The 11,906-nt window shown below is 57.2% G+C and overlaps 1 protein-coding gene across 2 annotated transcripts; it reads left to right on the top strand.

Annotated features, from left to right (window-relative positions):
• Positions 1–575: 575 nt before the first annotated feature.
• On the top strand, positions 576–11,560 carry EEF1D (eukaryotic translation elongation factor 1 delta (guanine nucleotide exchange protein)). Of its 2 annotated transcripts, XM_008583069.1 has the most exons (8): positions 576–1,673; positions 3,567–3,690; positions 4,211–4,282; positions 9,869–9,968; positions 10,045–10,145; positions 10,418–10,639; positions 11,064–11,258; positions 11,464–11,560. In XM_008583069.1, the coding sequence occupies exons 1-8, from the start codon at positions 577–579 to the stop codon at positions 11,500–11,502; spliced, it is 1,950 nt and encodes a 649-aa protein (XP_008581291.1). In that variant the 5' UTR covers position 576; the 3' UTR covers positions 11,503–11,560. The 2 variants fall into 2 exon arrangements, with proteins under 2 accessions (XP_008581291.1, XP_008581290.1); XM_008583068.1 differs by lacking the exon at positions 4,211–4,282 and having other exon boundaries at positions 577–1,673.
• Positions 11,561–11,906: the final 346 nt, after the last annotated feature.

The raw sequence follows: 11,906 nt of genomic DNA, 5'->3' as shown, positions 1-11,906 counted from the left end.
TGGGCTTAGCATGCACAGAAACCATGGGAAGTCCGGTTCAACTTAATTTTAGGTCAACAGCGAATAAGTTTTAGTGTAAGTATGTCTCACATTTTTCATGGGACTTACTCATACTAAAAGTTCATTCATTCACGTTAAAGTCAAATTTAACTGAGCACATCCTGTTTGTGTTTTGTCTGACAACCCTCATTGGTGGTTCTGTAAGAAAAGGTTTCTATGGCCAGAGGCTTGGAAATGATGTCCTCAAGACCCTTTTTGGAGAGCTATGGTGCATGTTGCATTAGTAAAGATAGATTTTGTAGTTAAATGTATACATATATGTGTATTTATTTTTTGTTTTACTAAAAAAATGTTCCTCATGTAGGTTTGTCTTTTGAGTCCTGCATGTCTTCTCATGGAACCCCCATTGGGAAGCATCCCCAGTACCCCCTCCCTCCCCCAGACCCACCTCGCCCATTCCAGCCTGTCACCCTGCAGGGGCATGGGGGAGGTGGTGTGGCTGGTGCGTCCCCGCAGTTGGTTCCGCTCTGTTGCAACTGCCTTCTTGTGCTTGCTTTTTAACGCTACGCCTGGAAGATGAGGAGCGGGAAGGCCTCTCTTGCCCTGGAGACCGTCTGGGAAGACAAGCACAGGTATGAGGAGGCCGAGCGGCACTTCTATGAGCATGAGGCCACGCGAGCCGCCGCCTCTGCCGAGCAGCTCCCAGACGAGGCACCAGCTGTGAACGGGCCCGGCCAGGAGGATGCTGAGGATACCGATGAGGCAGAGGCCCCCGACACCAGCAGCAGGACTGATCCCAGGACAAGCTGCGATGGCAAGAAGCCCCTGCAGAAGAAGAGGAAGCACTCCCCTAAGAGCTGGCTTGGCCACGCGGACCTGGCCCTTGTGGGCCTCTCAGCCGACCACGTGTGGCTAGACAAGTCTCTTTTCGACCAGGCAGAGAGCTCCTACCACCAGAGGCTAGCAGATGCAGCCGCCCAGGCAGCCCAGCCGCCTGCTCTGGCCTCTTGGGGTCCCTGCACCCATGGAAGCCAAGTGGCCTGCCACCATGTGACCTGGGGGATCTGGGTCAACAAGTCTTCCTTCGACCAGGCTGAGCGGGCTTTTGTAGAGTGGTCTCAGACTCTGCTGCTGGCCACAGAGGCATGCAGCAGGCAAGGGACTCCTGACACAGGCCAGTGGGTAGCCACCCCCAACCTGGCCCTGGCTTGCCAGCCCAGCTCACCAGCCAACGGCCAGCCCCTGCTGGGCAGCCTGCAGGCGCTGGTGCAGGAGGTGTGGCTGGAGAAGCCCCGCTATGATGCGGCTGAGAGGGGCTTCTATGAGGCCCTATTTGATGGTCACCCGCCTGGGAAGGTGCATCTGCAGGAGCGAGCCAGCCAGGTTGAGGTCGCCCGGCGGGGCCGCAGAGATCGGCGTGGCCGCAATGCCATAGGAAGCAAGCGGGCTGGGCCACGGCGGGCCGACGGGGGGGCTCCCTCTGCCTCACCCTACTGGTACTTCCTGCACAAGGATGCGGAGGCTCCCTGGCTCAGCAAGCCCAGCTACGACAGTGCTGAGTGCCGCCACCATGCTGCTGAGGCCCTGCGCGTGGCCTGGCGCCTCGAAGCCACCTCCCTGGCTCATCGACCCAGTCCCCGGTCTGGCCCGTACATGTCCAGCCTGAGACCCAAGTAGGAGAAATGTGCTGGCCAGGGGCCTGGCCTGCTCCATGGGCACAGGGACAGTACTCCCAGGCTGGGGTGCATCATGCTTCCCTCCTCTGCCCCCCGGGGGGGGGGCTCTCCCTGAGACTCTGGACCCGGCTAAGTCGAGTACAGGAGAGGGTTAGGCCAGGGCAGTGCTCTTTCCTTTAGAGTCAGAAAGTTCTGGGCTGTCAGAGTGGGGAGAAGGAAGGGGTCAGCACAGGGCAGAATCTTGCTGCCCCTTGCAGGGCTCCCTTTTTGGCTGGGTATCTCCCTGTGTCCCTCTGGCCAGCACACACCAGGGTTGAGGAGAGGTTGCCCACAGAGCAAGTGGGGAGCATTGAGGCTGGGTTTCTGGCCCCTGAGCTCCCCTGGGGGTGAGACGTGGGCACCAGCATGGCCCTGCCTGCCCCTCTGTCCACCCCCAGCTTACCCTGTCGCCACCAGTCACTACCTCTGAGGTAAGGTGGGTACCTCAGATACAAGAGCATGTGGCCAGTGCAGTGGCCTCAGTCTGAAGAACTCCTGGTTTGTCTGATCTCCCACTGGGTGAGGGGTCTTTGCTCCGGGAGGGGTTGGGATGGGGACAAGAGAGGCAGAGAGGTGGTGAGGCCATGGGGTGCCTCGAGTGTATTTGCTGTGGGGGTAGGTGGAGCAGGGCAGGGGAGGACTCAGGGTTCCCCAACCGATGGTCCCAGTGGCTGCCTGACTCCCCAGGGGAGCAGCAGCAACCTTGGCCCCTAGACTCTGGGGGTGGGGCAGGGGGGTCTGGATTTACCAGTTGACAAGATTGAGCCTGGGGGCGGGACCCATCGAGTTTATGGTGGCCTGGCTGCTCACCAAGAACGTGCTGGTGAGGGGAGTGGAGGAAAGTTAGGGGCTTCAACCTTCTTGTTGCCGAGGGGACACTTGGCAAGGCCCAGTGTTGGCCTTGGGTCCTCAGGACAGGACATTGGCAACAGAGCAGGATCAGGTCAGTGTCTGTCGCACTTAGCAGGGCAGCAGGAAAGGCCTGACTATTCCATGGTGTGGTGGTTCAGGCTGTGCAGCCGTCTGTGTGCCCAGATGCTCTGCTCTGTGGGCATTGGGAGCACACATGGCAGCCAGTGGCCATGGCTTGGTGCCAGTGAAATGTGATTTGCACTGACAGATCAGGGACTGGATTTGGCCCACAGGATACAGTTTGCTGACCTCTGATCCAGAGCAGCAGTTCTCAAACTTTTGGTCTCAGGACCCAAAAGAGCTTTCATTATATCTACTGATTTTTACCACATTAGCAATTAAAACCGAAATGCTAAAAATGCTTAGTTGTTGGAGGATGATAATAAGCTAACATGTTTTCATGAAAAATGCTTCTCCTGTAATAAAATGCAGTGAGCAGAGAGGTCTGGTTTTATGTTGCTGCAAGTATCTCTCGTGTGTGGCTTAGTGGGTGCTTCTGTGCTCCAGCTGCTGGTGTGTGTCGTCTGCCTGATGTAAACACAGCGTCGTCTGGTTGAACCGGGGGGGGCACCTCGGGGACCCCCAGGAATTCTTGGACCACACTTTGAGAACCATTTGTCTGGGGGACAGACCTGGGGACCCTGCCCAGCACTGAAGGGAGACCATACTGGGGGCAGGAGGAGGGGATGGTGTGTGCGTTGGCAGAGGGCCGCTTGTGTGGGGAAGGGGGCTTACAGGCTTATGTCATCATGCTGAGAGCCACTCGTGTTCTCCCGGGCCTGGAGCCTTTGTCACCCAGGACTGGGGTCCATGAGCTTGCAGGATTGGGATGGCCGAGAGTCGGTGTCAGGCACTGGGGTGAGGCGTTGAAGGGCCTAGGGGCTGCCCAGGACCCCCTCCTCCCAGCCCTGCTCACTTAGTCTCTCCTTCCCCTCCCAGCAGAAAAATGGCTACAAACTTCTTAGTACACGAGAAGATCTGGTTCGACAAGTTCAAATACGATGATGCAGAAAGGAAATTCTATGAGCAGCTGAACGGGCCTGTGGCTGGCTCCTCCCGCCAGGTGAGGGCTGCGTTTGGGGCCTCTGGATGGCTCTCCTGCCCAGCAGGGCGGCTGCGGCATACCAGGAGCATCTGGCTGGGCCAGGAGAGCCTCTGGTGGCACCTGAAGGGCAGAGGCATGTTAGGGTCAAGTGGCTCTGCCCAAGGCGCTGGGAGTCGGGTCTATTAGAAGGGGGGCCTTGGCTGGCACCTGGTTGCTGGATCTGCGCTTGGCTCAGACCCAACATGAGGGATGGCATACTCCCGCTGTGTCCTGATGAGGTGGCTGGGCCCAGGCCTCAGCATGGAGTCCCTGCAGACTGCATGCAACCCCAGCCCTCTGGTCACACCCTCAAGCGCCCTCTGCTTTCCATGGTTCTGCTAAGCCTTCATTCGGCACAGTACATTCTTGCTCTCTATGTGAGGATTCTTGATCTTTTTTTTTAACTTTTTAAATTTTTTTCTCCTTTTTTTTTCTTGTATTTAAAAAATTTTTTTTAATGAAAAAAGAAAAAGACTGGTTCTTTCTGCACTGTCTGCAGGAGAATGGCGCCAGCGTGATCCTCCGAGACATTGCAAGAGCTAGAGAGAACATCCAGAAATCCCTGGCTGGAGTGAGTACCTGCAGCCCACGTACCCGTGGGCGTGTGCTCTGCCACACAGCATGTCTGATTTTCCCCCCAGTACAGCTGATTATTTTTGCCCTTTTGAGCAAAGTTAGGGTGAGCTGTTCTTATGGGGCGTGGAGCTGTGGCCTCCCAGCCCAGACTGGACCCAAACCTAGACCGCCGTGGAAGGCGTTCTCATCTCGCACCCTTCCATGCCTTTCTCGCCTGCTTGCTGGCGGTTGCCTTGGCCGCACCTGTGGTACTGGCTGTGGGCTGAGCCTGGGCTGACCTATGTCATCCTGCAGGGAGTGCGCTGCAGGTGCACACCTTGCAGGCCTGTTCCTGCCTGCTCGCTCCCTGCTGAAGAAACCTGGGGGTCTGCTGGGCCATCCTCCCTCCCTCTTAGGCCTTGCCCTCCACAGGGAGAGGGGTGGGTGCCTCACAGGTGCAATGAATTTGGATCATAGACTCAGTGCCTTCTTGAATTTGAGACCCTGATTGACCTCAGGTCCCATACTGAGATCAGGAATTCAGGGTGATGGCTGCACTTGGCTCTGCGCATGGCCTGATGGGCCGGCTGAGGAAGGTGGGCAGGCCTGCTGCTCTGGCTTCCCTACTCCAGAGGAGTCCGGACTTCATTCTCCCTCTGAGATGGGGACAGCGTTCTAGACTTAAAGGCTGGGAATTTGTTTCCTGTTGGCTGCTGTGACAGATTATCACAAGCTTCTAGCTTAAAACAACACAAATTATCATTTCAAGGTCAGAGGTAAAATTCAATCGGCAGAGCTGCATTCCTTATGGAGGTTCCAGGAGAGAGTCCTTGCCTTTCCCAGATCCAAGAGGTTGTCCACATTTCTTGTGTGCCCCAGCAGGCAGTCCCATCCCTCCACCCTCTGCTTCTGTCCTCACATTTCTCGCTCTTTGACCCTTCTGCCTCCCTCTGTCACTTTCCGGGATTCTTGTGATTGCATCAGGCCTACCCAGATAGTCTCTCCATCTCAGAATCCTGAACTTAATTACATGTGCTAATTCTCTTTTGGTACATAAGGTAAGGGAGTCACAGGTTCTGGGGGTTGGGACATGGGCATCTCTGGGGTGCCATTCTGTCTACCACAGTCTACCCTCTGGCCCCCAAAGATTCACATCCATTCCACACACAAATGAATTTGCCCCACACCAACATCCTCAAAAATCTCCACTGTTTACAGCGTCAACTCAGAGTCCAGAATCTCATCTGAATCATGCATGGGGGAGTTGTGGTGTGATCCATCCTGAGGCAAAATTCCTCTCCACCCGTGGACCAGTGAAAGTGGAAAACAAGTTCTCTGCTCCCAAAATACAATCGTGGGACAGGCAGAGGGAAAAATTTACTGACATTCGCATTTAAAAAGGGAGACAATGGAAAGAAAAATTTCAGAATCCACCCGAGCAAACTGTGTTAGGTTTCAAAGCCTGAGCACGCTCCTGCCCTGCCCTGGAGTCAGTTTTCATAAAAGATAGCACTCACTTGCTGTTGAGAAGTCTTAGCAGCAGTACATAGAATTTTGGGGGTCTGCAGCCTCCTTCAATTTCATCTTGTCTCCTTTTTGGCCCAAGCTGTCAGTGTTTCTGCCAATATAAATTTTTCAAGAGCTCTGTGGGTTTCCTGTATATGTCACAGGGGCCCGCACTGGGAAGCCAGTGGCTCCTTCATAGGTCTTGACTAGATGATCCCAGCTCTGTTCTCGCTCTGGTTGAGATGGCTGTGGGGATCCATGGGTCAAACACCTGCTCTCTCTGGGTGACCATTTGAATACTCTGGCCTTTTTTTTTTTTTTCCTTTTTGTCTTTTTTACTGACCGGTAACGGGATCGCAACCCTCGGTGCCACGCCCGTACCGGGGACCAGCAACAGGATCGCAACCCTCGGTGTCGCGCCCGCACCGTGCTCAGCCAGTGAGCGGGAACCGATGCCCGTACCGGGGACCAGCAACAGGATCGCAACCCTCGGTGTCGCACCCGCACCGTGCTCAGCCAGTGAGCGGGAACCGGTCTCCACATGGGATCCGAACCCTCGGCGGGAGCGCCACTGTGCTCCCAAGCAGCGCACTCTCCAGTGCACCACCGGGCCGGCCCTGCTCTGGCCTTTTTGATCCTCCTCAGGCCCTCCAGCCGCCCTCAGGTTTTGCTCCAGCACGTGCTCTCCTGTCAGTGAGTTGCCTTGTAGTGTCTTATGTAAGTTGGGGAAGCTGAGGTTTCCAGATGGCAAGTCCTAGTTCCTTTTTGCGTAACAGTTCTTGCCTCAGCCTCCGTCCTCTCCTGTTTTACTAGAAGCTGCAAGAAGAAACTAGGCTGTAGTGTCCATGCTTTGCTTAGAAATCTCCCCAGCTGGGGCCGGCCCAGTGGCTCACTCGGGAGAGTGCGGTGCTGATAACACCAAGGCCCCGGGTTCGGATCCCATATAGGGATGGCCGGTTCGCTCACTGGCTGAGCGTGGTGCTGACAACACCAAGTCAAGGGTTAAGATCCCCTTACCGGTCATCTTTAATAAAAAAAAAATAAAATAAAATAAAATAAATAAATAAAAAAAAGAAATCTCCCCAGCTGAAGACCAGAGCTTATCACTGAGCTGTCCTGCTTTCCACACACTGGGGGGCTCCATATTTCTGCCAACAGTCTGTTAAAGGCAGTCCAGGGTTTTTCTGCCAGGCTTCCCAGAGTCTTTCCAGGTCCAGCCCCATCTGCTGCCCAATTCCAAATCCACCTCTACATTTCTAGGTGTTTGTTCCAGCAGCACCCTACTTCCGGGGCCAAGATCTGTGTTAACTTCCAGTTGATGATGCTGTAACAAATTGCTACAATCTAGTGGTTTAAAAGCAGAAATTTTTCATCTTACAGTTCTGGAGGTCAGAAGTCTGAAATCCATCATATGGGGCAAAATCAGGGTGTCAGCTGGTCTGCGCTTTCTGGAGAGTGTAGGGGAGGATCTGTGATCTCATCTGGTCCGTCTCCTCCCCGTCCTACCTCTCTTGTGTGGACCCTTACGGTGCCATTGGGCCCACCTGTATAATCCAGGATCATCTGCTATCTCCAGATCCTTTGCTTAGTCACGTCTGCAGAATCTCTTTGCCATGTGAGGAAATGTATTTACAGGCCCTGGGGATTCAAATGTGGACATCTTGGGCCATTTTTCTGTCTCTCACAGCCAGTTGGGGCACCCCCTGGGTGGGTGTCCCCTGGAAGCGGTGCTGTGGCTGACAGGCCAGCCCTACTTCATGCGTGGTCCCTGCCTGCTCCCGCCTTGCCCTCTGCCCACCCTCGTCCCACCAGTCCAGTACCCTGTGCTTACCGAGGCCTCTGGCCAAGTTCAGACCAGGCAGACACAGCATCGAGGTAGCACAGGTTTTTGTGCCCAGGCCAGGTGTATTGAGCTCTAATACCCATAAAGCAGTGGGGCTGCAGGAACTCCGGCCTAGCTGTGTTGGGGTCAGCTGCCACGTCCTGGTCTTAGGGACAGGCAGGTGGGCATGCTGTTAAGACTCCGGGGCTGTTGGCTAGGACTGCTGTAGTAAAGTGTGGCAGGCCGGGCAGCTGAAACCACAGACGTGTGTTCTCTCCCAGCTCTGGAGGCTGGAGTCAGATCCAGCTGCAGTAGGGCAGGTTTCCCCTGAGGCCTCTCTTGGCATGTAGACAACGTCTTCTCCCTGTGTCTTCACATGGGGGGTGGTGGTGGTGGTGGTGTGTGTGTGTGTGTCTCCTAATCTCCTCTTCTCATGAGGACACCAGTCCTATCAGATCAGGGCCCCTGCTGACCTCATTTACCTCGATCACCTCTGTGAAGGCCTTGTCTCCATGTCCACTCACATTCTGAGGTACTGGGGTCAGGACTCTAAAATACGAGTTTGGAGGGATGTTATTGAGCCCATAACAGGGACCCAGGAAGGACATTGCAGCTTAGCGTCATCGTGGATTTGGATGGGGATGGTGCTCAGCAGATAGCGGACTTCAGAACCACAAGGGTTCTGGGAACTGTGTGGGGTGCCAGCATCGGATCAGGGGCGGTCTGGGTTTGAACCTTTGCCTGTGGCTGTGAGGTGGCTATCTGCAGCCAGCTCTTACAGGCTGTGACTGGACTGGGTGATCTGCGCCTGCCCTGTTGAAGATATACTTGGGGACCCTGGACCCCTGGCTTCCTCATTCCCCACCTGAGTGGGGAGGCTGCAGATAGGGAGGCTCCAGCGCTGGCCTGAGAGCTATGGCTTTGGCCGGTGGCATGCAGAGCCAGGCAATAGTGAAACGACCCCCACTGCCCCATCCTGCAACCCAGGGCCTCCCAGCCGTGTCCTTGCCAGGTCCCCTCCCTGCCAGCCCTTCCCCAGGTCGCGTGCTGATTTGGTGCCTCTTTCAGAGGGGACCTTTTCCCTGTCCTCAGGCCTGCTGTGTGGGGTGAGTGAGGCCCCCAGTGCCCTGGCCCTGCTGCTCCCAGGCTCTGACTCTGGGGAAGGTGCTAAAGCTTCTGAGGGCACAACCCCGCTCCCTCAGGAGCTCTGCTGAGGGTCTCCACACCGCCCTCCCCCAAACGTGGGCCTCTGGTGCTCCACCTTCTGCCCCAGGGGCTCTCAGGGTCTCTGCCAGCCCTGCCCACTTTCTCTCAGCTCTGCTCTGATCCCGTCCTTGCCTAGAGCTTGCTCTGCAGGGCTCAGCCCTTGCACCCTTAGTGTCTGGCTCCTGCCTGTGCTCAAGGGGTGGCCACTCAGTGTTGGTTGTGCCAAGGGCTGTGACAGGAGGTCCCCAGGGGCAGGGCCAGCAGGTAAGGGCCTGTGAGAGTGTCTGCTGCCTGCTACAGAGACTGGGTTCATCTGCTGAGTCACACCCCAAGGAAGCCCTGGGATGGGGGCCTGCTGAGGGGGTCAGGCTGGGACCTCTGTGCGGCCAGGTGCACTGTCTTCAGAGCTGTCCCATTGGGTGTGGGCCGTGTTAAAGGTCCTCACGTATGTGTACAGATCCCTGAGGACTGGGTAGCATCTGGAGACAGGAAGCTAGAAGCCTAGCTGGGTCCCCAGGGGTAAATCAGGCTGAGCTGTGGCCGACTGTGCCTCCCAGAGCCTTCAGAGGCTGGTTCAGTGAGCCAGGCGGAGGTGTGTGCCAGGCGCTGGGCTGGCTGCATCCCGCACAGCATGCTCCATCTTTCTGCCCTGCCGAGGCTCTGAGTCAGGCTGCCCCTAAGACTGTAAGTCCTGCCGCACCCCACCCAGCTTCTGAGTTTGGCTGCTGGATGGGACCCCACTGGGGAACAGCAGCCATGGCTCTGAGCTCTGCACCACCTGGTGTCTGGGTTGTCCTCGGCCCTCTGCTTGGCTGAAAACGTCACCATGGTCTGTAGAAGCCACCCTTCCTGAGGTCAACAGGCCTTCAATGCTAGACAGGGAGGGGCTTCCTGCTCTCCCTCACCTGAGTTTTCCTACTGTGAGTTCCAACACAGTCCTGAGCACAGCAGTTGGACCCAGTGGGGCTGACAGGAACCTCAGGGTTCTGCTTCTGAGCAGCTGTGAATGAGGGGACCCTGAGAGCAGGCTGGGGTACTGAGCCCTTCCCCACTCCCCGTGCCTTGCAGAGCTCAGGCCCCGGGGCCTCCAGCGGGCCTGGTGGCGACCACAGCGAGCTTGTTGTCAGGATCGCCAGCCTGGAAGTGGAGAACCAGAACCTGCGAGGCGGTGAGGCAGGGGCCTGGTGGGTGGGAGGCCCACACCAGCCCCTGCCACCTGACCTGTGTCCCCCTTGTCCCTGCAGTGGTGCAAGACCTGCAGCAGGCCATCTCCAAGCTGGAGGCCCGGCTGAGCCTGCTGGAGAAGAGCTCGCCCACCCACCGGGCCACAGCCCCACAGACCCAGGTGAGCACACTCCCCAAGACCGGGCACTGTAGAGGAGCTGGAGGCTGGGGGCCTGGTGTCCTCAAGGCACAGTGAGGTTTACAGTGATGCCCAAGATAAGCCCAGGGCAGGGTGGGATAGTCCCCATCTCCCAGGGCCACAGCTTGGGCACCTAACCACTGTCCTCTTCGGGCGGCTTTTCCGACAGTTGGCTGAGGAGGGAGCTGGTTGGCAACCCACCCAGGCAGCTCTGGGGCACCGACTGGGTTTCAGCCTCTCCTCCCCTGTGGCAGCATGTGTCTCCCATGCGCCAAGTGGAGCCCCTGGCCAAGAAGGCAGCTACGCCAGCAGAGGACGATGAGGACAATGACATCGACCTGTTTGGCAGTGATGAGGAGGAGGAGAACAAGGAGGCGGCACGGCTGCGGGAGGAGAGGCTGCGGCAGTACGCAGAGAGGAAGGCCAGGAAGCCTGTGCTGGTGGCCAAGTCCTCCATCCTCCTGGACGTCAAACCCGTGAGTGGGGCTGGGCGGGGCTGCGCGGAGGCCAGCCGGCCTGTGCCTTCGCTGCCAGTGGGGGCCCGTGGCTGCCCTGGAGGCCCAGACTCTGACCCTCCCCCTGCCCTCTTGGGTCCGGGTGGGATTTGGGTCTGCGCGGAGGCCAGCCGGCCTGTGCCTTCGCTGCCAGTGGGGGCCTGTGGCTGCCCTGGAGGCCCAGACTCTGACCCTCCCCCTGCCCTCTTGGGTCCGGGTGGGATTTTAAAGCCAAGTTGAGAAATCTTGGGATAAAAATAGAAACTTGGAGGCAGGGTAGGTATAAATTTGGACTTTTCTGAGTGCTCATTAAAGGAATAATTATGTGCTCCAAGGTCCTCCCCTGGAGTTCTGGAGGATTCTGAGGATGGCTGACCCCAGCCTTTCCTTCCTCTTTCTCCAACAGTGGGATGATGAAACAGATATGGCCCAGCTGGAGGCCTGTGTGCGCTCCATCCAGCTGGATGGGCTAGTCTGGGGGGCCTCCAAGCTGGTGCCCGTGGGCTACGGCATCCGAAAGCTGCAGATCCAGTGTGTGGTGGAGGACGATAAGGTGGGGACTGACTTGCTGGAAGAGGAGATCACGAAGTTTGAGGAGCACGTAAGTGCCGGGGATATGGAGTTGGGGCCACATGGGCAGGGAGAGGAGACTGGGCTGACCCTGGGGGCCTCATGCCCCGCACCTGCTGCCCCAGTCAGTGGGGAGTGAGTCCTACTGAAGAGTAGGTTGCTGGCCAGGCAGGGAACAGGAGTGGGTGGGCCTCAGGGAAACGACCCCATGACAATCGCCCTCCACCTCTCCTTAGGTGCAGAGTGTGGACATTGCCGCTTTCAACAAGATCTGAAACCCGAGCGTGAGCGTGTGTGTGCAGCCCTCTGGTGATTAAAGACTGAGACTCTGGCGCTCTGGCTCCTGTGCTGGTCATTTTGGGGGCAGCACTCTGCCAGGCCCCAGGCCTGCACCTGCTTTCACCTCCCTGCACGGTGGTCCCAGTGCCCACCCCCATCCTCCTCTTGGCCTCTCCACAGTCTTATGTGGCCTCTCTCTGCTCCAGCCTTCTCAGTCTTCATGATTTTCTTTGCAAGTGACAAGTCCAGTTCAGGCTAAAGCCAGAAACAGTCTGTTCGGTCATTAACTGCAGAGGGGCCACCTTTCCTCACTCTGCCCCCCAGGGAGCAAAAGTGCAAGCTGGAAGTGTCCAGGGAAGAGAGGTCCCAGCGGGTGTCACCTCCCCCCCCCCCCCCCCCC

Source organism: Galeopterus variegatus, unplaced genomic scaffold, assembly GCF_000696425.1.
Source record: "Galeopterus variegatus unplaced genomic scaffold, G_variegatus-3.0.2 Scaffold2823, whole genome shotgun sequence".
NCBI classification, from domain to species: domain Eukaryota; kingdom Metazoa; phylum Chordata; class Mammalia; order Dermoptera; family Cynocephalidae; genus Galeopterus; species Galeopterus variegatus.
The sequence above is the reverse complement of the archived record's forward strand: the minus strand, read 5'-3'. Positions and strand labels throughout refer to the sequence as shown.